At 49.0% G+C, this 26,717-nt stretch overlaps 1 protein-coding gene across 8 annotated transcripts in view; it reads right to left on the bottom strand.

The window, feature by feature from the left end:
- Nucleotides 1-26,717, bottom strand: part of SNAP47 (synaptosome associated protein 47) — a 65,543-nt gene that overhangs the window by 29,515 nt on the left and 9,311 nt on the right. For all 8 annotated transcript variants that reach the window (XM_064595662.1, XM_064595661.1, XM_064595663.1 and 5 more), the window contains exons 2-3: nt 25,231-25,760; nt 6,900-7,390 (exon numbers count right to left, since the gene is read on the bottom strand). In XM_064595662.1, coding sequence (XP_064451732.1) covers nt 6,900-7,390; nt 25,231-25,760 — 1,021 coding nt within the window. The remainder of the gene's footprint in view (nt 1-6,899; nt 7,391-25,230; nt 25,761-26,717) is intronic.

Here is a 26,717-nt window from a genome sequence, read left to right as displayed (position 1 = left end):
AGTCACTGACTCAGTTTCTTCAATGCTTTGAAACATCTTCAAAAAAAAATTAACTTCAGTAAAAAATGGTTTGTGTCTCTAAAGTCCTTAATTATCACAGTTAAACAAAATCAGCACAAATTGTTCAAGCTACAAGGGAACTTACGGATGATTTCACTTTCCAGGAACAACAGCTGGGCTGGTAGGGGCAGCTGTGGATGCCAGTGTCCTTCATGTTTCAGACGCAGACCCCGGCCTCACCAGAAGTTCAGAGCACGGACCACCAGCCCTGACCTGAGAGCAGAAGGAACCCCCCGCCAAGCCTGTCTGGTCTTGGGCACATCTTTCTCCTTGTCCCTGGGACCCAGAAGCCTCACTGATGACACAGGGAAGGAAATGCCTACTCCACCCAGGGACGGCCCCAGAAGCTTACACAACTGGGGTGGGAAGCCCTTTGCAAAAAAATCACGAAATGCCCAAGCAGGAAACCTAACAGAGAGAGGGCGATGTCAACTAAGCTCAGCTAAAGCAACGTACTTGGCAAATGTGCCTTGGGCTTGAGGGTCCTTGGAAGACATCAAGTGGGTGAGAGCCACACAGGTCCCAGGGGGCATGCGGGAGTCAGGGGGTGCCTGTATCCTAGACCCAGTAGGGGTCTGTGAGTGGTTAAGTGTGGTGTCAGCGTCCTAGTGACCACACAGGTGGAGGGTCTGTCTGTGGTCAGCGTGGTGTCCGTGTCCTAGTGACCACATGGATGGGGATGTCTGTCTGTGGTCAGCGTGGTGCCCGTGTCCTAGTGACCACACAGGTGGGGGGTCTGTCTGTGGTCAGTGTGGTGTCCGTATCCTAGTGACCACATGGATGGGGGTGTCTGTCTGTGGTCAGCGTGGTGTCTGTGTCCTAGTGACCACTCAGGTGGAGGGTCTGTCTGTGGTCAGCGTGGTGTCCGTATCCTAGTGACCACATGGATGGGGGTGTCTGTCTGTGGTCAGCGTGGTGTCTGTGTCCTAGTGACCACTCAGGTGGAGGGTCTGTCTGTGGTCAGCGTGGTGTCTGTATCCTAGTGACCACACAGGTGGGGGGTCTGTCTGTGGTCAGCGTGGTGTCCGTGTCCTAGTGACCACACAGGTGGGGGGTCTGTCTGTGGTCAGCGTGGTGTCTGTCCTAGTGACCACACAGGTGGGGGGGTCTGTCTGTGGTCAGCGTGGTGTCCGTGTCCTAGTGACCACACAGGTGGGGGGGTCTGTCTGTGGTCAGCGTGGTGTCCGTGTCCTAGTGACCACACCAGTGGTGCATCTGTCTGTGGTCCACGTGGTGTCCATGTCCTAGTGACCACACAGGTGGGGGGGGTCTGTCTGTGGTCAGCGTGGTGTCCATGTCCTAGTGACCACACAGGTGGGGGGGTCTGTCTGTGGTCAGCGTGGTGTCCGTGTCCTAGTGACCACATGGATGGGGGTGTCTGTCTGTGGTCAGCGTGGTGTCCGTGTCCTAGTGACCACACAGGTGGGGGGTCTGTCTGTGGTCAGCGTGGTGTCCGTGTCCTGGTGACCACATGGATGGGGGTGTCTGTCTGTGGTCAGCGTGGTGTCCGTGTCCTAGTGACCACACAGGTGGAGGGTCTGTCTGTGGTCAGCGTGGTGTCCACGCCCCAGTGACCACACAGGTGGGGGGGTCTGTCTGTGGTCAGTGTGGTGTCCGTGTCCTGGTGACCACATCGATGGGGGCGTGTGGTGTCCGTGTCCTGGAGACAACACAGGTGGGGGGGTCTGTCTGTGGTCAGCGTGGTGTCCGTGTCCTAGTGACCACACAGGTGGGGGGTCTGTCTGTGGTCAGTGTGGTGTCCGTGTCCTAGTGACCACACAGGTGGGGGGTGTCTGTCTGTGGTCAGCGTGGTGTCCGTGTCCTAGTGACCACACAGGTGGGGGGTCTGTCTGTGGTCAGCGTGGTGTCCGTGTCCTAGTGACCACACAGGTGGGGGGTCTGTCTGTGGTCAGCGTGGTGTCCGTGTCCTAGTGACCACACAGGTGGGGGGTCTGTCTGTAGTCAGCGTGGTGTCTGTCCTAGTGACCACACAGGTGGGGGGGTCTGTGGTCAGCGTGGTGTCTGTCCTAGTGACCACACAGGTGGGGGGGTCTGTCTGTGGTCAGCGTGGTATCCGTGTCCTAGTGACCACACAGGTGGGGGGTCTGTCTGTGGTCAGCGTGGTGTCCGTGTCCTAGTGACCACACAGGTGGGGGGTCTGTCTGTGGTCAGCGTGGTGTTCGTGTCCTAGTGACCACACAGGTGGGGTGTCTGTCTGTGGTCAGTGTGGTGCCCGTGTCCTAGTGACCACACAGGTGGGGGGTCTGTCTGTAGTCAGCGTGGTGTCTGTCCTAGTGACCACACAGGTGGGGGGGTCTGTGGTCAGCGTGGTGTCTGTCCTAGTGACCACACAGGTGGGGGGGTCTGTCTGTGGTCAGCGTGGTATCCGTGTCCTAGTGACCACACAGGTGGGGGGTCTGTCTGTGGTCAGCGTGGTGTCTGTCCTAGTGACCACACAGGTGGGGGGGTCTGTGGTCAGCGTGGTGTCCATGTCCTAGTGACCACATAGATGGGGGTATCTGTCTGTGGTCAGCGTGGTGCCCGTGTCCTAGTGACCACACAGGTGGGGGGTCTGTCTGTAGTCAGCGTGGTGTCCATGTCCTAGTGACCACACAGGTGGGGGGGTCTGTCTGTGGTCAGCGTGGTGTCCGTGTCCTAGTGACCACATGGATGGGGGTGTCTGTGGTCAGCGTGGTGTCCGTGTCCTAGTGCCCACACAGGTGGGGGGTCTGTCTGTGGTCAGCGTGGTGTCCACGCCCTAGGGACCACACAGGTGGGGGGGGGTCTGTGGTCAGCGTGGTGTCTGTCCTAGTGACCACACAGGTGGGGGGGTCTGTGGTCAGCGTGGTGTCCATGTCCTAGTGACCACATGGATGGAGGTGTCTGTCTGTGGTCAGCGTGGTGCCCGTGTCCTAGTGACCACACAGGTGGGGGGGGTCTGTCTGTGGTCAGCGTGGTGTCTGTCCTAGTGACCACACAGGTGGAGGGTCTGTCTGTGGTCAGCGTGGTGCCCGTGTCCTAGTGACCACACAGGTGGGGGGTCTGTCTGTGGTCAGCGTGGTGTCTGTCCTAGTGACCACACAGGTGGAGGGTCTGTCTGTGGTCAGCGTGGTGTCCGTGTCCTAGTGACCACATGGATGGAGGTGTCTGTCTGTGGTCAGCGTGGTGCCCGTGTCCTAGTGACCACACAGGTGGGGGGTCTGTCTGTGGTCAGCGTGGTGTCCGTGTCCTAGTGACCACACAGGTGGGGGGTCTGTCTGTGGTCAGCGTGGTGTCCGTGTCCTAGTGACCACACAGGTGGGGGGTCTGTCTGTGGTCAGCGTGGTGTCCGTGTCCTAGTGACCACACAGGTGGGGGGTCTGTCTGTGGTCAGCGTGGTGTCTTTCCTAGTGACCACACAGGTGGGGGGTCTGTCTGTGGTCAGCGTGGTTTCTGCGTCCCGGGATTGGAACTCCCCCGCCTGAAGCCCAAGTCTTAAATGAGCAGTCCTGCACAGGGACGTCAGGGTCCCAGATGTGTACTATTGTCACGCAAATGTGTGTGCTCCTGGATGCCTGGGCCTGTTCTGGGTGGTGGAGATGGGGTCATCAAGAGACAAGTTGGGGCTGGTCTGGACGCGGTCCCAGTGTGAGAGCATGGCAGCCTACAGCACCCGAGGGCGAGTGTTGTCTCTTAAATGAGTTGGTCAGAGAAGGCTTCTCTCAAAGGTGGCCGTTGGCAAACAACAAAGACAAAAATAAGTACCCAAAATACCATAAATTGCTAAGCATGGGCCATGCTCTGAAGTCTTCTTCCTTTTTTTTAAAGATTTTATTCATTTATTTGACGAGAGAGAGATAGCGAGAGCAGGAACACAAGCAGGGGGAGTGGGAGAGGGAGAAGCAGGCTCCCCGCCGAGCAGGGAGCCCGATGCGGGGCTCCATCCCAGGACCCTGGGACCATGACCTGAGCCGAAGGCAGACGCTCAACGACTGAGCCACCCAGGCGCCCCTGAAGTCTTCTTCCTAAAACCCATCACCCCAGGACCATGAGATAACATGAGACAGAGTGCAATCGCGAGACAGTGTACAAAACCTCAGCACTCCTCCAAGCCATCAAGACCTTCAGAGTAAGGAGAGCCCAGGGAGACACCACCCGTCATGTGGGACTCCAGATGGGGTCCTGGAACAGCAAGCACGAGGAGATCTGGACAGAGCTCAGACAGGCTCGTCAGCTGTGACAGTGAAGATGGCAGCCATGGGGGACACTCCTCCCAGCTCTTCCTCAAGTCTGAAACCATGCTAAGATGTAAACAGTACCCTAAAGATGCTGTGCAAGAAAACAGCCATTTTCCACTGCTTTCCCCAGGGTGGATGCGGCCCACCTGTGTCATTCCCAGCCCCCGAAGCCCAGGAGACCCCCGGGGCCAGTCGCTGGCCGGGCCACCTACACTGCACAGGACTGCGGAGGTCTCTGGAAAGTTCTTCCCCACACTGACGCGAGGCAAACCCGGTCCTGTGGCGACGCTGCCACCTGCTGGCCACGCAGCCTACCAACACGGCTTCTGGAGGAGAGGGTGAATTTCTGAGATGTCAAGTCATGGTTTCCACCCCCACCGCTTCTGCATTTTCCACCGTGGGACAGGGAAAACACAGGTGCTGGAAACAACAGCAGAGGTGACAGAGAGGGCCCGCCCAGCCTCCCGCGAGTCCCCAGCAAGCCAGACGCCATCCTGCTGTTCTGCTCCCAAGCCCACGTGCTGGCCTCCCCCCGGCTCCCCTCCTCACCACCTGCGCCCTCATCCACTCCCAGGGCAGGGTGGCCTCACCGAGGGAGCACGGCACCTCTTGCTCCATGCAGATGCAGACACGCTGTGGGAACCCCTCCACCCCAGAGGCTGAAGTGAGCACCAGGATGAACACCCATCGTCATCGTGGATGTGGTCCCACTCCTTCCACACACACACCGTCCGTGACTGACAGGCGAGGCCACACACCCTGAATCTAGGTGCTGCTGGGAAGGTGTCTGTGGATGTGGCGAAGGCCCAGCACCAGCTGACTTTACGTGAGGCTTCCCTGAGGAGGAAGACATGCGGCCTGTGGTCAGCAGCCTTGGCCCGTGCCCTTCCTGATGGCAGGCCCTGCGGAATCCGCACTCACCTAGCTTCCTGCCGCTGGACCACGGCCGCAGAGGCCCTGGCACACACTTCCTGCTCCTCTCCAGCCCTGTCTGCACCTGGACACTCGGGGTCAGAGCAGGCCCGGCAAGCCTCTTCTCCCCTGTATGGCGTGTGCTGGCATCTGCCACCTGGCACGCGACACTCTCTCCAAAACCACCAGGTACACAGAAAACCCACGAATGTGGTGGAGCTCCATGAGAACACGGGCTGTGGAGGCCGGGCACTGTGCCTGGCACAGGGAGTTCTCCATCAGCGCTGGCAGAATCAACGGCTGAAGGCGCTCTGCGTCGGGCCTGCCAGCCCCGGGTCCCCTCACTGCCCAGCCCCACCCCCCAGGGGAAAACCGCAGGGTGGGGGCACTGACGGCCTAGCCTGAGGCCTCCCTCATCAGGGTCTTGGGCTCGTGGGTACTGCCCACCCTCCTTGGCCCCTTTACGGGCTTCCCAGTCCTGCCTTGAGAAGGGCCAAAGAAAAATCTGGAAATGCCAAGAAATTACCTGTTTAAATTAGCACTTCCAAAATTTTGGTGCTTATGGGACAGATCTATTTTCAGGTAAATTTCTTTTGAAACGAGAAGCCATGTAGAATAACATCAAAATATTCATGTGTTAGGGAACCAGGTTACATATTAGCACTGAAATCAATCACTTCAGAGTAAAAAGAAGCAAACATATCTCTTACTGTAACAGACATCCAGCAATCAAAGTCAACAGGAATGACTACTAGCCTGTTAGAAAAATCACAGTAACACAGACGTAAGATCATCTAAGGGAAAATAAGGTATTTTATGACTTTGGGATTTCTTAAGATGGTGCAGAAACAAACTTAAGGGGAATTTGCCCAATTAAGGATTTCTGTAATGGAGAATGACAGTCTGGCAGAGCTGGTAGCTTCTAAAGCCAACAAGGGATGCATACCTACAACATGGAACAAACAAACAGCACAGTAGAAGAAGAAAAAAAAACACCACAGCACAGGCAAGCCACAGAGAAATGTGTGAAGGCCAAAAGCAAATAAGGAGCATCAGATGCTCCACGTCACAGTCAATCAGACATGAAAATAAAGACACCAGCAAGATGCCACCTGACAGCATCAGGGTGGCAAATCTGAGAAGTCAGATGACCCCAGGCTGCTGTGGGCGGGGCCGGGGCTGGGACCTGGGACTCCTGCGACCCCCAGGGCCATGCCCAGCTCCGTGCTCCCCAGAGACACGCCTCACCGCCAGTGGAGGCCTGCAAGCCCACAAAAACTGTGCTGCAGTTTTCAGAGATTCTGATTCCTAAACATGTCCCTGGAAGGCGGGCTGGGATGACCCAGACTGACACCAAGGTCGGGGTGGAGGGACTGGACACCCACCAGGGTGGGCAGGTAGTGCCCTGAGTCACACAGAGGAAAGGGGAATCGCCTAACGCGGAGCCTCCCTCTGTTCTGAAAGGGCCACCAAGCCTTGCTGAGCTCAGGGGAAACCCACACAGCCCTCTAGGGTGTGATACACCCGCGCTCTGGGGCGGGACTCAGGCTGTCTGAGGTGGCAGGTACTGAGGAAAACGGTCTGAAGTGTTCTCGTTTACAAACAAACGGACAGTCTGCACCGGTGCACAGAACCAGCAGATGCTCTCAGTGACGCAGCACGTGAACGGTGTACCACAGGCCGCGGCCCTGGAGACCGACACGCACTTACCCGCCTGCCAGACAGAGCAGCCCTTCTCTGCTGGGGAAGACACGCTGGCACTTCCGGGTGTCAAGCCGCCTTCTAACAACTCCATCTTCTTGCTGAACTGCACCTCCAAAATGGGGACAGCCTCGGGCATCTTGGCGGATATCAGGCGATAAGCTATGTCTGGCTTCCCAATGAACCGTTGGCGGACGCTGATTTCATAAGGTGTGTGAACCTTAATGTCATCTATATCTTCTCTTTCAAATCTGTGCATGAGCAAAGAACTCGAATCACGGATTTCCAACCCGGACACAAGAATGGTAAGACTTCCTGCTTTAACATGAGATGCTGTCCCCTGGGAGATAACAGCAGGAATTCGGACCACTACCCCTTCTTTCCCAAGAGCTTTGGGACTAGCCGTTGAAGTGCCCCCCTTGGGCTTTGTTTCTGCTGGCATCTTCCAAAGCTTGGAGCTAAAGGGCCACCAAGAAGGGGACTCCAGCTCCGTCAGCAACCTAAAAGACCAAACAAAACACAGAAACACAGTCAACTGAGTTTTAATGTTTTCTTGAACACTGTTAACCATTTTGTAGTGTTCTTTTCCACAAGCACTCTGTGAAGCAGAAGAGCAGGAATTCCTATCCGTGTGTTTTAGAAAAGAAAACTGAGGCTAAGAGCAGGATCTCGTAGGCCTACGGACACAAAGCCCATCAGTAGTAAACACACAACATGAACACACATCTTCTGACTAGAATGTTGCCCTTTTCACACTGGACCCTGGATAATTCTGACTCAAAATAAATCCTGACCTCAATCTGGAACTTCCTGCAGTTATCTCTCCTTTCCAATGTGGTAACAAGCATATGTGGCTACTGGCTGATATAATGAGGGACTGAATTTTCAACTTAACTACATGTGGCTAGTGGCTACCACAGTGGATGGCACCACTGTAAAATATCCACGAATACAAAGAGATCTACCTTGTAGCAAAAAAAAAAAAAAAAAAAAAAAAAGGAACCAGGAAAGGAAAAGCAAAGGAACAAAGATGAAACGGTATCAACAAAAAATAAATATCAAGATGGTGGAGTTAGACTCAACCATATTAGTAATTATACTAAATGTAAATAGACTAAATCCTCTAATTTAAAGGCAGATTGTCAGCCTGGATTAAAGAATAAACCACCAAGACACAGCTATGTCTTGTTTATAAGAGACACTGAAATATAAGGACACAGAAACATCAAAAGCAAAGGGACTGGAAAAAAGATATATTGTGCCAAAAGTAAACTCTAAGACAGGGAGTGTTACCAGGGATAAAGACAGACAATACATAAAAATAAGAGAGTCAATTTGACAAAAAGACTTAATACTAAACATGTATATCTAACAAAATTTCAAAATTCATTAAGCAAAAATTAACAAAACTGAAAGGAGAAATAGACAATCACAGTTGTAGATTTCAACAAATTTCTCTCCATAATTAACACAGCAAGAAGACAAAAATGGTTAGTAAGAATATAAACACTATTTAATCCACTCAGCCTGACTGATATTTAGGGAAACATCATCCAACCGCTGAATGCACACTCTTTTAAAGTGTATTCAGAACATTAAGAAAAGAGTATAACACATCTCAATAAATTTCAAGTATCGAAATCCTACAGAGCATACCATCTGTACCCAAAGAAATGAAATTTGAAATTAATGACAAAAGACTAATAGAAAGTCCTCAAATATTTGGAGATTAAGCACAATTCTAAATAAAGGGAATTGGAAAATATCTGAAGTGAATGAAACAAAACAATATGCAGGAAATGGCATGATGCAAACAGAGCAGTCATGAGGAAAATTTATAGTTCTCAATGCATGTATTTGAAAACTTCTTAGAAAGGTTTATAATCAGTGACTTAAGCTTCTGTCGCAAAAAGTTGTAAATTAAACCCAGAGTAGAAGAACGGAAAAGCAGAAATCAATGAAACTGAAAACAGAAAAAAAGAAAATATTAACAAAGCCAAAAGTTGGTTCTTTGAAGTAATTTTTAAAAATTAAACCCTTACAAGAAATGAACAAGAATAAAACAAAGAGGGGCGCCTGGGTGGTTTGGTTGGTTAAGCGTCTGCCTTTGGCTCAGGTCATGATCCCAGGGTCCTGGGATCGAGCCCCGCATTGGGCTCCCTGCTCAGTGGGGAGCCTGCTTCTCCCGCTCCCTCTGCTTGTGCTCTCTCATTCTCTGTCAAATAAATAAATAAAATCTTAAAAAAAAAAAAAAAGAATAAAGCAAAGAAAATGCACATTACCAATATCAGGAATAAAAAGGGAGGCATCACCATAGATCCCTTTAGCCCCTGAAAGCCTTCTAGGGGATATCATACCCAACTTTACACCAATAAATGGGACAACTTATATGAAATAGACAAAATACTCAAAACACCCAACCTTCCAAAACTGAAGCAAGAAGTAGTTTAAGAATATGAATACCCATAACAAAGTGGCAGCAAGAGAAATTTAGAAAAAAAATCCCACTTACGAATGTACCAAAGATAATAAAATACCTTAGGGATACACTTAACCAAGGAAATGAAAGACTTGTACTCTGAAAACTATCAGACCTTGATTAAAAACAAACAAACTAAAGACAACACAAACAAATGGAAATACATACTATGCTCATGGACTGGAATAATTAATACTGTGAAAATGTCCATAATTCCCAAAGCAATCAACAGATTTAATGCAATCCCTATCAAAATACTAAGAGCATTTTCCACAGAACTAGAATAATACTAAAATTCTATGGAACCACAAAAGACCTCAACTAGTCAAAGTGATCTTGAGAAATAAGGACAAAGCTGGAGGTAGCAGAATCCCTGATTTCAGGATATACTACCAAGTTGTAGTAATCATAACAGCACAGTACTGACACCAAAGCAGACACACCGATCAAAGGAAGAGAACAGAGCCCAGAAATACACCCACACTTACACTGTCAATTAATCTATGACAAAGGAGGCAAGAATATACAACAGGGAAAGGACAGTCTCGTCAACAAACGGTGGTGTGAAAACTAGACAGCCATATGCAAAAGAATGAAACAGGACTCTTTCTTACACCATACACAAAAATTAGCTCAAAATGGATTAATGGATTAAATGTGAGACTTGAATCCATAAAACTCCTAAAAGTAAAATCGCCTTGACATCCGCCTTAGTAACATATTTATGGATATGTCTCTTTAGGCAATGGAAACAAAAGTGAAAACAAACTGTTGGGACTACATCAAAATAAAAAGCTTCTGCACAGCAAAGGAAATCACTGACAAAACAAAAAGGCAATCTACTGAATGGGAAAAGTTATTTGCAAATGATACATCTGATAAGAGGTTAATATCCAAAATATATAAAGAACGTATACAATTCATTACCAAAACAAATAAACAATCCAATTAAAAAATGGGCAGAGGATCCGAATAGGCCTTTTCCCAAAGAAGACATCCATGTGGCCAAAAGACACATGAAAAGATCTCAACATCACTCATCATCAGGGAAATACAAATGCAAACCACACTGAGATATCACCTCACACCAGTCTGAATGGCTAAAATTAACAACACAGGAGACAACAGGCGTTGGTGAGGATGCAGAGAAAGGGGAACCCTCTTTACACTGTTGGTGGGAATGCAAACTGGTGCAGCCACTCTGGAAAACAGTAAGGAGGTTCCTCAAAAATTAAAAACAGAATTACCATATGATCCAATAATTCCACTACTGGGTAGTGGAATTCACCCAAAGAAAATAAAAACACTAGCGATAAAGATATCTACACCCCTATCTCTACTGCATTATTTACAACATCCAAAATACGGAGATAACCCAAGGGTCTCCCTAGATGGATAATGAAGATGTGACACACACACACACCCACACAGTGGAATATTACTCAGCCACAAAAAAGAATGAAGTCTTGCCATTTGCAACCATGTGGATGGAGCTAGAGGGTATTATGCTAAGTGAAATAAGACAGAGAAAGACAAACACTACATGACTTCACTTATATGTAGAATCTAAAAAACTATGCAAACGAACAAACAAAAAGCAGAAACAGACCCATAAATACAGAGAACTGATGGTTGCCAGAGGGGAGAGGACTGGGGGAGGGGCAAAATGGATGAAGGGCAGTGGGTGATACAGGCTTCCAGTATGGAACAAATAGATCATGGAGATAAAAGGTACAGCATAGGGGATATGGTCAATGATATTGTAATACCAATACAGATGGTAGCTACGCTTGTGGTGAATGTAACATTAACTTGTCAAATCACTATGTTGTGCATCTGAAATTAACAGAACATTGTGTATCAACTATACTTCAATTTAAAAAGGGGGGGGGCATGGATATCCACCCTCAGTTAGCTATACTGTGGTGTGCTTTCCCCTAACTGGAGCAGTGTCAGAAAAGGTACGTGAGGAGCCTCGACATCCACCCTTACCTGGCTGCACTAAGGGTCCTTCCCCTAAGTGGGACGGTGGTAGAGAAGGCCACATGAAGAGCCATCGGTAACAAGGGAAACCTTACTGGCTCAGTAGAAGGGGATGGTAACAAGACCCCCCCAATTCTCCCAGCTAGGGCACAGTTATGGGGAAGCTTGAAATCCCACTCCCAGCCAGCAGCAACAGGTGTCTGTTCCTACCCCAAGGCACAAACAAGGGCCAAGTGGGAAATTGGGGCTCTCATCCTCACATGGCAGTGAGAAGAATCAGTTTCCCTTCCCTTCTTTCTTTCTTTCCTTTAAGAGAGAAAGAGAGAGAGTGGGGGAGGGAGAAAGAGAATCTCAAGCAGTCTCCATGCCCAGCATGGAGCCCGACATGGGGCTTGATCGCACCACCCTGAGACCATGGCCTGAGCCGAGATCAAGAGTCAGGTGCTTAACCCACTGAGCCACCCAGACGCCCCAAGAGGAAACAGCTTCTTACTCCTGGGCACTATGTCAGGGAAAGCTCTGCTAAAACAGAAAAACAAGATTCAGAGTCTTAATACCCAAAATGTCCAGGATACAATGAAGAATCGCCATGCCAAGAACCAGGAAAATCTCTTTTTAAATAAAAAATACAAGCAAATGCCAAAACCAGGATGAAACTGATGGAATTACTGGACAGGAATTCTAAAGCACCATCATAAAAGTGTTTCCACAAGCAATTATGGACATGCTGGAAATAAATTAAAAACCACAAAGTCTTAGCAGAGAAACAGAAGACACAATAAAGTATCCGGGAATTTTTGAACTTAGAAATACAATAACTGATATAAAAAAATGGGTAAATGTAGACTGCAGCCTGAGATGAGAGATAAAGGAATCTGTGAAATTAAAGATCAAAGAATAGAAATTACTCAATCTGAACAACAGAGAGAAAATACTAAAAACAACAATGACAACAAACCCAAGGGTCCAAAAGAAAAGACTGAACACTCATCACCACCACTCCAGCAGGAGAAGAGAAAGAGTGTGGGGCTGGAAAAGTATTCAAACAAATAATGGCTGAACATTTCCCAAGTTAGGCAAAAAGACATAAGCCCGTAAGGTAAAAAACAAACCTAATCAGACCCACAAAGCATAAAACCAAAGAAATTACCGTGAAGTCATGTTAAACAAAGAAAAGATCTTGACAGTGGCACGAGAGACCTCACCTACAGGAGAAAACCAATTCGAATGACAGCGCACTTCTCATCAGAAACCATGGAGCCAGAAAGAAGTGGCACAAAGGTTTTCAGTGCTCAAAGAACTCTCAGTTGAAAATTCCACACTGAGTGAAACTTTTCTTCAGGAATAAAGAGGAAATTGAGTTATTCTCAGAGGAAGAAAACCCACAAAGAAATTGCTGCCCTAAAAGAATGTCTCGAAGAAGTCAATGAATCAGAAAGGAACTGGTAAGGGCAGGAATCCTAGAACATCAGGAAGGAGGGTAGAGAAACAGAAAGAGTAAAAATATAGGGAAATAAACTGCACTTGCTTTTTTCTTTTGAGCTGGCTAAAATATGTATGGCACTTGAAGTAAAAATTACAAAATTGATGTGGTTTTCAAATAGGTAAATGAAGTTAAGATAATTAACTTACAGAGGATTTATATGAATCTGGTAGGGTAAACAGACATAAAGACAGTGGTTAGGTTTCTACACACCGCTCAGTTGGGTAAAATGTCAACACCAGGGGCGCCTGGGTGGCTCAGTCATTAAGCGGCTGCCTTCGGCTCAGGTCATAATCCCAGGGTCCTGGGATCAAGTCCCGGATCGGGCTCCCTCCTCTGCGGGAAGCCTGCTCTCCTTCTCCCACTCCCCTGCTTGTGTTCCCTCTCTCTCTGTCAAATAAATAAATAAAATCTTAAAAAAAAAAAATGTCAACACCAGCACACTGTGACCAATTATGCATATACAACGTAATACCTAGAGTGACCAATGAAGAATATATGTAAGGACATACATTCAAAACAGTGTAGGTAAATCACAATGGAATTCTGAAATAATATTCAGGTAACCTACAGGAGGCGGCGGACAAAAGAAATGAGCAACAGAGGGAACAAGTAACACAAAAAATAAAACAGCAGATTTAAGTGTTTTTACACCACACTAATAATTACATTGCTAGGATGGCAAAACTGCTCCAGGTTCAGTCCAATTTCTATCAAAATCCCAGCTGGCTCTTGTGCAGAAACTGGCCAGTTAATCCTGAAATTCATATAGAAATGCAAGGGACCCAGAATAGCCAAAACGCTCTTGAAAAAGAAGAATAAAGTTGGTTGACTCCCACTACCTGAGTGCAAAGCTTATACAAAGCTATGGAAATGAAGATGGTGCGGTACTGCCATAAGATCCACATATGGATCAATAATAGAACTCAGTCTAGAAACAAGCCTTTATGCGTAGGGTCAGCTGGTCTCCAACAAGGACGGCAAGACAATTTAACGGGGAAACACTAAATTGAAATATTGCTGAGACCACTGGATACCCACATAAAAAGAAAAGAAGTTGGGCCCAATTCTCATGCCATGAACTGCAAGTGGATCACAGACCTAAACAGAAAGGCTAAAAAAGAGTTAACCTCTGTGACTTTGGATTCGGCAATGAATCAGATATGACACCAAAGGAAAATGATGAAAGAAGAACAGATACACTTTAAATCTTTTAGGCCTGCACCCAGCCAGGTCTGGCCCAGAGGCATGAGATGCAATCAGGCCCTGGGATGCTGGTATCCCGAGGAGTCGAGGATGTGGCCACGAAGAGGGCCCATAGTTGTCTCCCACGGTCAGACCGCATGCTCCAGGGAGGGAAGTCTGCTTGGCAGTGTCTGAAGAAGGGAAACTGCAAAGCTCTGGAAAGCTCATTTTTTGAATATAAAAGATCAATGTTGGATGCTGGATCAAGATTGGGAGGAAGAAAAGGACATTTGGTACTGTTACGCTGAAACCAAAATGAAAACAACAAAGGATTTTCTCTGGTCCCTTAAAACAGAGAAGCCAAAATAGGACACAGATGTTTTGCTACATCTGTTGGGTTGGACTAGTTTTTCCCACCATGAATACGGAGGAACTGGATGAGTTCTTTTTTGAATATATATATTACATAAGTAAATGAATCTCTTGCTCTAAGTTATTTTAAGAAGAAAAAATTAACTGCACAGTTATGAGCTGGGAGCATTATAACGTGTTTTGAGAATTGTTCTAAAGCACAAAAGTGGGGCACCTGGATGGCTCAGTCCATAGAGCATGTGGCTCTTGATCTTGGGGTCATGAGTTCAAACCTTACATCTGGCACAGAGATTACTGTAAAAAAAATCTAAAGCACAAAAAGTGGAAAGATTGTTATTTTCAAACTTGACTCTTCAACCAAATGACACAATTTGTACATCCTTTGTGAATATTATGAAGGCCACTGATGGGACTTAAAATTGATAACATGCAGTCTGAGGAGAAAATTTCTATTGGGAAAGCTGAGGATAAAACTTTCTTTTACTCAATCTGTCTTATTTAGTTCGAAAATAAATTGTGTTTGATTCCTTGGAGAAAAAAAATTCTCTTGTTTCAAAAAATATCTTCAAGAAAGTAAAATGGGGGCACCTGGGTGGCATAGTTGGTTAAGCGTCTAATTCTTGATTTTGGCTCTTGTTCATGATCTCAGGGTCATGGGACTGAGCCCCCTGGGCTCATGCCTCTGTGCTCAGTGGGGAGTTTGCTTGAGATTCTCTCTCTCCCTCTCCTTCTGTCCCTCCCCACTCCATGTCTAAAATAAATAAATAAATCTTAAAAAAAAAAAAAAGGAAAATAAAATGACAATCCACAGAAAGGGAGCAAATATTTTCAAATCATGTATCTGATAAAGGGACTTCTACCCAGAACTCTATAAGAACATTACAAACTTCTATAAAGAACTCTTATAAACTCCATAATAAAAACACAACCACATAAAAAATGGTCAAAGAATCTGAAAACAAAATATACATAGGGAAAAAAAGCATATGAAAAGATGCTCATTATCACTAGGAAAATGGAAGTCAACCACCCAGTGAGACACGACCTCACACCCACTAGGAGAGTTACAATGAAAAAGACAGATGACGACAAGTGTTGTGAGGTTGTGGAGAAACTGGAGCCCCTCACACATTACTGGTGGGGATGTCAAATAGTGCAGCCACTTTGGAAAACAACTGGTCAGTTTCTCAAACTGTTAAAGAGACCCAGCAATTTCCCTCCCAAGGTAAAGGAAAACAAACGTCCACAGCAGAACTATTCATAATAGCAACAAAGCAGAAACAACAAAATGCCCGTCAAAACTGGTCGATGGATAAACAAAATGTGATAGATCATACAACAGAATATTAGCCAGAAATCTACAGCAACAGGGCGCCTGGCTGGCTCAGTCAGTAGAACATGTGACTCTTGATCTGAGGGTTGTGAGTTCAAGCCCCATGTTGGGCATGGAGCCTACTTTAAAAAAAAAGAAGAAAAAAGAAAAAGTAACAAAGTACTGATGTATCCTACAAGGATGAACCTCAAAAACATGATGCATATGTGAACTCTCTAGAAAAGACAAATCTACACAGAAAGAGTAGATCAGTGGTGACCTGGGCAGGGCAAGAACAGAGTGACTGCCAAAGGGCTTGAGGCAACTTTTGGGAGTGACGGAAATGTCCTAAAATTGGACTATTAGTGATATCTGCACAACTCTGTAAATTTACCAAAAATCATTGAATTGTTCACATACAATGAGTAAATTTTACAGTATGTAAACGAGAAGGCTGTTTTAAAAAAAATCTACGAAGACACCTCAAAATAAAACATCAGACTATCTAGGATAGGGGGAAACCCGTAGCCACAATCCTACACAACTCAGCAATAACATACACTAGGAAGACAATGGAAAAGATCCTCAAAGTGCTGAGCTACATAGGGCTCAACTGTGAAAAGCCAAACTGTCATTCAAGAGTGCCATCTTCCAACACGTGAACACCAAGACCACACTATTTACTCACAGACGCCAATGGAAATACAACCGAACTACTTACAACTAGATTCCAGCAAACTCCTGATAGCAAAACCGGGTTACCAACTTGTCTTCATTTCATTTAAAGAGAAATATGGAATTCCAGGAAGTAGGAAGCGTATAATCCAGATTTTTAGTATATATATACAAGTTTGTTTTCGAGTTCTATGGGGCCCTTTTGCTGCTTTTGATCGCAGAGAGGCTGGCATAGAGGTTTCAACCACCATGAACTGAAGAAGCTTTCCAGCTAGAGAGAATTCAAAGAGACAAGCCCTATTTCCTTTTCCCTTCATGGGAGCCAGATACCTAAGAATGGAGAGACAAGGGAAGAGAAATTTCAACGACCACACACAAGAAAGATATGGTTTACAAAAATAGTTTGGAAAAGACACAAAGGTCAGCCCCAACCCTCAATAAGCAAAGACCACCAATCTCCAAGGAGCAGGAAAATTAGGTTTCCAGACTGAATCAGTCAGCTCGGGCTGCTGTAACAAATACCACAAACCACATGGCCGGACAACAGACTAATTTCTCAGTTATGGAGGCTGGGAAGTTCAAGATTAGGGTGCCAACAGATTTGGTTTTGGGGGAGAGCTCTCTCCCTGGCTTGGAGATGGCTGCCTTCTCATGTCCTCACACAGCAGAGAGAGATCTCCAGCCTCTTCCTCTTATCCCACTGTGGGGGCTCCACTCTCATGACCTCATCTAAACCTAATCACTTCCCAAAGGCCCTGTCTCCTAACACCATCACACTGAGGGGTGACTTCAATATATGAATTTCAGGGACACAAATACTTAGTCTATAACAGAGTTACCACAACATAATAGAATGTGTAGTTCTCAAGAAAACAATTACAAAACATACAAAGAAAGAAGTATGGCCCATTCATAAGGCCCATTCCCATCTCTGAGGAACCTCTAATATTTTAATTATTAGTCAAAGATGTTACACCAAGATCTTAAATATGTCTAATGAGCTAAAGTAAACTGTAACAACTAACTGAAAGAAATCAGAAAAAAATGTCTGAACAAAACAAGAATATCAGTAAGAAAAGGAACCAAAATCTAGAGCTGAAAAATACAGTAACTGAAATGAAAAACTGACCAGAGAGATTCAACAGCATATTTGAGCAGGGAGAACAGATAATCAGTGAATTTGAAGGTAATACCTTTGAAATTACCCAGTCTGAGGGGCAGAAAGAAAAAAGAAGGAAGAAAAATGAACAGAGCTTAAAGGACCTCTGGGATACCATCAAACATCCATAAATGCATTATAGGAATCCCAGATGGACAAGAGAGAGAAAGGGACAGAAAATTTGAGGAAACGATGGTTGAAAACTTCCCAAATCTGATGAAAGACATGAATGTACACATTCAAGAAGCTCAACAACTCCCCCAGAAGAATAAACTTAAAAAGATCCACACGGAGATACATCATAGTTAAAGAGTTGAAACCCAAAGACAAAAACAAGAGTTTTGAAAGCAGGAAGAGACAAGCGACCTGCCACATTCAAGAGATTCACAATAAGAAGTTGTCCAATGTAATCAATCAACCAACCACCAAGTAGCTGGCTGAACAACCTAGAGAATAGAGCCATGCTGGAGACTCAGTGTTGGTCTCCAGATTGGGTCTGCAGCGGTGGCCGTGGCCAGGCTGGCCTCGGTGAGTTGAAGTCCATGTTGCTGAGACCCATCATAACTTCCATCTCTGTCACCACGGTCACTTTGCTCATGGGCCTACTGGGCAACTGCAGGAGATGCTGGGGAAACAGGCTCACTGGTATCCAGAGAAAAGGTCATCCTATCCACTTGATTATCACAATCCTCCTCTGCTGAAGAGACTCTGGTGAGCATTCACACGGGATACATCTTTGCCTTTTGTCCCACTCAGAGAGGTCTATCCATATACTTCTACCCCAGACCTCCCTGTCATGAAGTTTCCAATCATGTTTCTTCCATTCCCCAAACATCCAGCCAAACCACTGGCCACAGCCAATCAGTATGCAGTTGAGCCTCTAGCCATTCCTCCTTCGAAGGAAACTGTTGAGTAGAGTACCACACAACGGTCACCAATCTCAGGGGCCTCCAAACACGTTTTCTCACAGCCATCTTGGAGTTACCACAGAACACAACATGGTCAAGCACTAGATGGAGCAATGCCTTACCCAGCTTTACTCACATGGAGAAGAGACAGAACAAAATCAGGTCCAATAGTAGGCACTGGTACCTCACGGCCAGGAGGTGCCCCTGGCAGCCGATGCAGGACAACTGGCTTATGTACATCCCTCTCATGCTTCAGCTCAAGGACCAACCCCTCCCCCACAACTATGGAGTCTGAAATACGGAAGACTGGGGGTGTGCCTGAGAGCCACTCACATGCATGCTTCTGTAGAACAAAAGAGCACTGATTGAGCCTGTAACAGGGAAAGCCATTTCCCTACTAGGGGATAAGCCTGGCACACGCTATGTGTTCCAAGGCCTAAAACCCATTCTTATGAGGCTGAGAGTGCGTCCAAAGACTTCATGCACAAGACTGCCTTCCCAACACAATGAATTTGCAGGTGCAGGGCTTGAAGTTCGGCCCACTGGGAGGATTTCTGAGTGTTGCCTGCATATTGCACAAAACCATCTGTAAACTAGGCTCCACTATTTTCCTCCTCAGTCAATTACTGTAGGGTGTTCCCCGTGTAGGGAATGTGCCCTAGGTGCAGGCTGGGAGACAGAAGGCGGTATGGCAGGAGTGGGGGCCATGTGACCTAGCCTATGCTTTCAGGGCCTGCTTGAGCCTGATCTCCTGTAGCAGGGCTTTGCTCTGAAGTCCTACAGGCACGCACTGTGACTCCCTATAAAGGTCCGCAAAGGCTCCAAAGAGAACCTCTGTCTACCGCAGATACTTGGGGCGCCGCTGGATCTGCTGGATCATGGGGCCCAGGTGGCACCTGGACCTGCTACAGAGCCTTCTTGTTCCAGGCCCCACTCAAAACTAGCAACTTTTCAAGTCACTTGGTAACTGGCCAGAGTAGCACACCCAAATGAAGAGTATGTTGCTTCCAAAACGCTAAGGGGCTCACTAGGTGCCGTGTCTCCTTTTAGTTTTGTTTTTTCTTTTTTGGATTTTATTTATTTATTTATTTATTTGAGACAGACAGAGAGAGCGCACGCGCAAGCATGTGTGTGAGTGGGGGGGAGAGCAGAGGGGGAGGGAGCGGGAAAGAATCTCAAGCAGGCTTCCAACTGGGTGTAGGGCACGATGTGGGGCTCAAACTCATGACCCTGAGATTGTGACCTGAGCAAGCAAGAGTTGGACGCTTAACTGACTGAGCCACCCAGATGCCCCAAGTGTGTCTTCTTTTTGGTTGTAGGAAGAGCCAGATGCAAAATCTATCCTTCACCGTAAAAGAGATACTTCAGCAAGCCCCACTCCAATGGAGCCCTAGAAATTTCAATGAGGATGAAAGTCCCTAATTTCTGTCAGATTTCTTTCCCACCTCTGACAAGCAAACATCTTTCCAGTGCATCTAGAGTAGCTGCTACTTCTTACTTGATCCAGTCCGCATGGTATCCCCCATGTAATAGGCCAGCATGCTATCCTGTGAAGGGAGAGACAGTCAAGGGCCCTGTGACATAAAGCATGACACAGGGCTGGAGAGCTGGTATACCCCTGAGGTGGGACAATGCGGACGCACTGCTGGCCTTGCGGCTGAAAGCGAGCTGATCTGGTGGCCCTTCCTAAGAGCAGGGTGAGAGAGCATTTGCCAGACAGACCACTGCATAGAACGTTCCAGAGGATGTGTTCATTTGCTCAAGCATCTGCAACAGCAACTGCAATTAAGAGTACCACCTGGTAAGTTTAAGACAATCCATCTTTGTTCTGCACCGTCGAGTGAGTGAGCTGAGTGAGGATGATGCGGGGCTCGCTATCCACGCACCCTTCCAGTCCTTGACGGGGGCACTGATCTCAGAAATCCCTCCAGGAAGAGTTTACTATTCCAGGCAGTCCAGAGGCTCCCACTTGGCTTGGCCACCAGAACAGCCCACACTGCACAGGTCAGGGAACCGTGTGCGATTCTGCCTGCTGCTGGATGATGTGCTCCAGGACTGGGATGGGCTCGGGGCCTACTGGGCCCACTGTGACACTATGAGGCAGACCTGAGTTCGAACTCCACTGATCCCTTGACCCCCAGAAGCCCCTACTCTGACTGGTCTGCTGGCATCGGGTCAGTTCCAGCAGCCAGGGGTCCCGAAAAGTCTGACTGCTTCCTGCTCCCCAGTGCACAGCTACCCTGGTTAAATGCCTCAAGTCCCAAGGGGGAAGGCTGGGAGAAAGAACAAAGGTGTAAACTTTAATTAATTAATTAATTTATAAAGATTTTATTTATTTGAGAGAGCAAGAAGGAGAGACAGAGAGTACAAGTGGGGAGGAGAGGGAGAAGCGGGCTCCCCGCAGAGCAGGGAGCCCGACGTGGGGCTTGATCGCAGGACCCTGGGACTGTGACCCGAGCCGAAGGCAGACGCTTAGCCAACTGAGCCACCCAGGCGCCCCAAGAGGTGTAAACTTTTAGCAGCAAACTGGGGTCCTTCCAGCATCCCCATCATTCAAGGGGTTTCGGACCTGCAAACTCGGTCTTCAAGTCTGGGCGCTGATTCAGGGGCCATGACTGCTTTTTAATTCAAGTTAGAGGCTTGCTCACTTGACCCAGCTGAAGTATGAACTGGGTCAACTGGGACGCCTGGGTGATCCTGGGGTCCCGGGATCGAGCCCCGCATCAGGCTCCCCGTCCCTCTCCCTGCTTGTGTTCCCTCTCTTGCTATGTTTTTCTCTGTCAAATAAATAAATAAAATCTTAAAAAAAAAAAAAAAAAAAGAACTGGGTCAACTGCCCGTCTACTTCTCCTCCAGGGGCACAGGTCTCTCGGAGTCAGACTATTCTAATCACGGCTTTGGCTCTGCTGTCCATTATGGTGACCATCCCCGCTTGTCTTCAGTGGCCAAGGGCCACCGCCTGGAACAGCCACCCCAGAATCTAGTTATCCCTACTGAAGAACCCTCTATGTGGAGAAAGACAGAATACCAGGGACCTCTGAAAACAGGCGTGAAGCTGGGCCTCAAAACCCAACAGGCTGGAAGTTCATTTAACGAGAACCCACCTGGTGCTGCCAGGCCCCACCTCCGTCTGGTCACCACTGAAGGGGGCGTGGTGAGCTGTGAGCAGGAAGTGGGAGCAGAGGCCTCCCCCAAGCTGGGAGGCACACCCCAGGCCCTTATGCAAGAGGCTTTCCAGAAAATCCTGAGAGATAAGAGGACAGCCAACCCACAGAGCAACAACAGGCTGCTATTCAAAAGGAACATTTGGAGATTAAAAAATAAATCTTAGAAATTAAAAATATCCCCAAAATGGAAGGGTAGGAGGAAGATGAAACTCAAGAAACAGTAGAACAAAAAGACAAGGGGAAAAATGAGAACGCCATCAGAAGATCAATCCAGGACGGCTGAGAACCAGACAACGGGAGTTCCAGAAGGAACACACTTCAAAACTGAGAGGCAGAACCACATCACATGCTCACCAAACACCCGTGCCAACGGCCCCCATGAGCCAGGAGACCCCCACGAGGGGCACCCGTTGGCGGCTCTGCGGGAGCTCGCTGTGGAACTGCCGCACGTGTGGCCCTGTGCACGCCCCTCCAGCTCGGGCTTTTGCAGTTCGGTGCTCCCTGCACTCTTCCTTTACTGCTACTTTGCCCGTTTAAAAACTCTTACAAATGGTGCTTTTGTACACATCTACCTTCAACTGGGTTTTGCATTATTAACACTGCTTTGAGGTGGATCCAAGTCAGTCCGTGCAGACCTAACAGGAATCAGTGTATTGAATCCGAGTCAGCAGTGATGTGGGAAACAAAGGCAGAAGGAAAGGAGGCTAAGAGTATTTGTCCTACACCCTGCAGCCTACTGACAAATACTGTGTTACCGTTAATGCCCGGCTACAAGGAAAGACCTCCTTGGTCTAACAGTAGCAAGGGCTGCGGTAGCCCGGTCGTCCTTAGCAGACGAAGATCCTTTTGCAACCTCGCTCATCTTTACTCCCCACCCACCCCAAAGTATAGCTCCTCGTAACCCCAGGAGCAGCTCTTTCCGCCCACGGGCCCTGCCCCGTGCTTTAATAGAACCACTATTTTGGGGCGCCTGGGTGGCTCAGTCGGTTAAGCGACTGCCTTCGGCTCGGGTCATGATCCTGGAGTCTCAGGATCGAGTCCCGCATCGGGCTCCCTGCTCGGCGGGGAGTCTGCTTCTCCCTCTGATCCTCCCCCTCTCATGCTCTCTGTCTCTCATTCTCTCTCTCTCAAATAAATAAATAAAAAATCTTTTAAAAAAAAAAGTACCACTATTTTGCACTGAAGACATCTCAAGAGTTCTTCCTTGGCTGTCAGCTCCGGACCTCACCTCCACTCAAAAACTACATAGCAGTAGTGACTGATGACTGCATCCCCTTGGGGATCAACTGACTATAGCTGCCTCAGTGGATGTGCCCGTCCACACACGCCGGGCTTGCTCATGGGGTCTGTGCACCTTCGGCTTAGCTAGGTCCTGCCGCGGCCGAGCCAAGTCCCATCGGTGACAGCGACACGAGCCGTCTCGTCCCGACCCACACCCTGACGGTCAGTTGGTGTTGTCCCACATCTACACTTGCTGGTTCAATCTACCTTTCTCTAATTACTGGAGCGCCAGTACCTCCCTCTCGTGGGCCGGGCTCATTCGCTTAAAAACAAGGCCATGTGCCCTGGCCTCCCTGTGCCCCCTTCCCACTGGCTGGGAAGAGTGCTGCCAACAGCTTCTGACGCAGCCACGGAGCCACACGGGGCCCCGGGGCGTGACCCAGAGCAGAGCCTTCGACCTGCCCGGGACGCTGACCTTCCTCTGCACCTCTGTGTGGGGGAAACAGCCTCCCAGCTTCTGTATGCCACGGGATCTGCGGCTCTCCGTGACGGCAGCCGACCCTACACTCCAATCAACGGCCCCTGCCCCTTTTTCTACCGAACTGGCTTTTTCTCATTCTGCCATATGAGCTCTCTACCTAGTTGGGTATGAATCCCTGGGTGAGAATACAAGTGGATGCTACAAGCATTTTCTCTAGCCTCAGGTTCATCTTCTCACTTTTGTGGTTTCTTCGGGTTTTTTTTTAAGATTTTATTTATTTGACAGAGAGAGACACAGCGAGAGAGGGAACACGACCAGGGGGAGCGGGAGAGGGAGCAGCAGGCTTCCCGCTGAGCAGGGAGCCCGATGTGGGACTTGATCCCAGGACCCTGGGACCACGACCCCAGCCAAAGGCAGACGCCCAACGACTGAGCCACCCAGGGACCCTATCACTTGGCCTTTGGTTAAAAGAACATCTCTAAATTGCCAGATTGTTCTCCGCAAGGATTAACCAACAGACATTTCCAAATAGCAGTGCGTGAAAGCGCTCATTCACTATCCTCCAGCTGGTACTGTGTATTCCTCCTTTAATTTTTTTTTTTAATTCTTATTAACTAGATCATCAAAACCTAGACTTTTATTATTTTAATGTTGACATAGCCCCCCAGTGGAGGGCTGGGGTCGGGCCTGCTCTGGGATGCCATGTGGTGACCCAAACTCCAGCTCACGTCTGAGTCCTAGGGCGGATTCTCTGCATGCCACCAGCAGGTGAGGGGAAGAGAACACACAGATGGGATGGGAGGCTTGCAGAGACCAGGTCCGGAAGTGACCTACATCACTCCTGCCCAGCACTCAGTCCCATGACCTCCCCCGCCCCAAGATGGCATGGAAGGGTGGAAACTGCCCAGCTCTGTTCCCAGGACCAAAACTCACAGAGGTCTGAGCACCTTCCACCTCAGCGACCACAGGCACCCCTCTTAAGGGTAAGATCTGGGGCCGTTCCCTGCAGCACTAGGCCTTTCACCATGCAGGCACTTAGGAAAGAATATCCCAAAATAGCCACAGGTGGTAACTGCGGACTGGGGTCACTCGGGGCCAGGGGTTCTCAGCACCAGTGGCCACGTGTCCCTGATGTGAGACGGCACTGCCTACGCTCAGGGCCCACCACGAGAGGCTGCCACCCCGTCATGAGCTCTGAGGCAGCCCTCCCAGGCACTAAAACCCCTTTCACATTGCACACGGCTTAGAGTCAGGGCAGTGCTTGGCAAACTGGGGTCTTCGGGACCCTCCGGGGGGGTCTGTTTCTTCACAACAGCACCATGGCACTGCTCGGCTTTCGTCCTCGCTCTCCTGCGTGTGCAGGGAGCGCCCGGAGGCCCCGGGACACAGGATAACCCGGCCGGGGGGCGGGGGGCAGGCTGCAGAATCAGGGGGGAGGACCCGGCCATCTCTTCCCACGAGACACGTCTGCTTTATCAAAGCTATTTCTCACTGACAAGGCTATTCCGTTACTAGGTCACGGGTTCATCACCGCACTTCTTCAACGGACAAATACTTCTTCCATATGTCGGCACACACAGCCACATAAACAAAAGCTCCTCGGGGCCCCCAGTGTTTAGAAGAGCGGGGGGTCCCCGGTTTGGGAGTGGCCATTGTGGCAGCTCAGCCAGCGGCTCCCGGAGCCAAAGAGCTCCAGCTCAAACCCTGCGGCCACGCGGCCACGCGGAACAGCACCTTCGTGCGTGTGACCGGGCCCCTCGGCCTGTTTCCCCCCAAGGACGAAATGAGGCAGCCGTCCTCATTCACACGAGACTGGAGCTCTGCACCAGGCTCAGAACGTGTCCCCCACCAGTGCCCACCCGGCGTCACCGCGCACGGCAGGGGCGTGGCCCGTGTGTCCGAAGCGCCCCTGTACCTGTCAGCGACATCCAGGTCAGATTCCATCTTGTCCAGGCCCCTGGTGATGCTGTCCAGCTGCTCGCCCTGATGGTGGAGGACTCGGGCTGTCTCTTCCAGGCGCTTCTGGGAACAGGCCATCAGACCAGCCAGCTGCTTCCCCTTGGTCACAGGGAGCGGTGCTTCCGACGGAGACAGCAGCAGCTCTCTCCAGAAATGCTCGATGATGCTGAAGACCGCATTCCGATTGGGCTGCAAGGAGCTGAACCAGTGCTTGCGGTGGTCCTTCTCCAGGACGGTGATAGAACTGAAGACAAAGTGAGAAGCCTCCTTCTTGATCTCAATCACACTAGACAGGGGGAAGCTGACCAGCGCCTCCCCGGTTTTATCAGTTGCAAATCTCAGGGAGTGCGAAGTTAATGAAAGCTTTCCAGGAACCCATCGCTTCTCCGGCTCTAAGTAGTAGGAGCAAGGCCAGGAGTGCACGCAGATCTCTCTGCTCATCTGGCTCCCAGGCTGGTCTGCCCCACGGCCACGGCCACTCTGCCTCTGGAGGAGAGGGACAGGTTAGCGGATGGGTGAGGCTGGTGCATGTCAGCACACTTGGACCACAGACAGCAGGACAGCTCGGGGTGCTGAGTACACCGGGGACTCCCACCACCCAGGACAGGCAGGATGGAGGTCCACCCCCCGAACCAGGGTCCACGGCTTGATGAGACTGCCGCCCCAGGATCCTTCAGAAGAACCCTTCTGCTGTGACAGCCCCACCAACACACAGTCCGCACGTGTTCCTACACTAACACTCTCCTCTTGAAATCTTCATCGTAAAGGAAATAAGCCTACAGGCAGACCTTTCCCTTCTTGCATGGCCCACAAATTCATCAAGTTCTACGTAATTATCTAGCTCCACGTACGTATCTGTACGTACAGTTTTATGTGGCGGTAAGGAAGTCAGGCATGATGGATGTGAGACAATCCTGACAGAACACCGCGTGCGCCCCTCTCACTGACCAGATAAGCCCACAAAGCCAGGAAAGGAGGAGGACCTCGTGCAAGGTCAAGCACAAGTATGTGACGAGGACTTGGCTACAACTAGACTTGGGAATGCTTCGTGCACCTCCCGTGTGTGCAGAGGTCCAGCTGTACTGGGGTCTGTCTTCCACTCCCCCCCCGCCACGCCACGCACACACACAGTTACAGCATAACCTCATCTGTAAACGTGGGAGAACAAATCCCTGCTATTACCTCTTACAATACTGAGAAGTGTGGGAGTCTCTGAATCGTGGCCATGGCTTCGAGGCCCCCAGGCCATGCGGGACGGCAGGCACCGAGGTGCCAAAACTGACATCGTCCCTGGCTCCTGAAGCTCAGCGTCCACAGAAACCCTCTGCATTTGTTCACTGAGTTATACTTTAAAGACCCAGACTTCTCCACAATGCCACATCAAGCAACCAAGGCTGGGCAAGACAAGAAAAGAGCCTGCATCGCATGGAGCTTCCTAATTAC

This window comes from Mirounga angustirostris, unplaced genomic scaffold (assembly GCF_029215605.1).
Source record: "Mirounga angustirostris isolate CCGP_5_RB_7025 unplaced genomic scaffold, mMirAng1.0.hap1 SCAF_7, whole genome shotgun sequence".
Lineage (NCBI taxonomy): Eukaryota > Metazoa > Chordata > Mammalia > Carnivora > Phocidae > Mirounga > Mirounga angustirostris.
The sequence above is the reverse complement of the archived record's forward strand: the minus strand, read 5'-3'. Positions and strand labels throughout refer to the sequence as shown.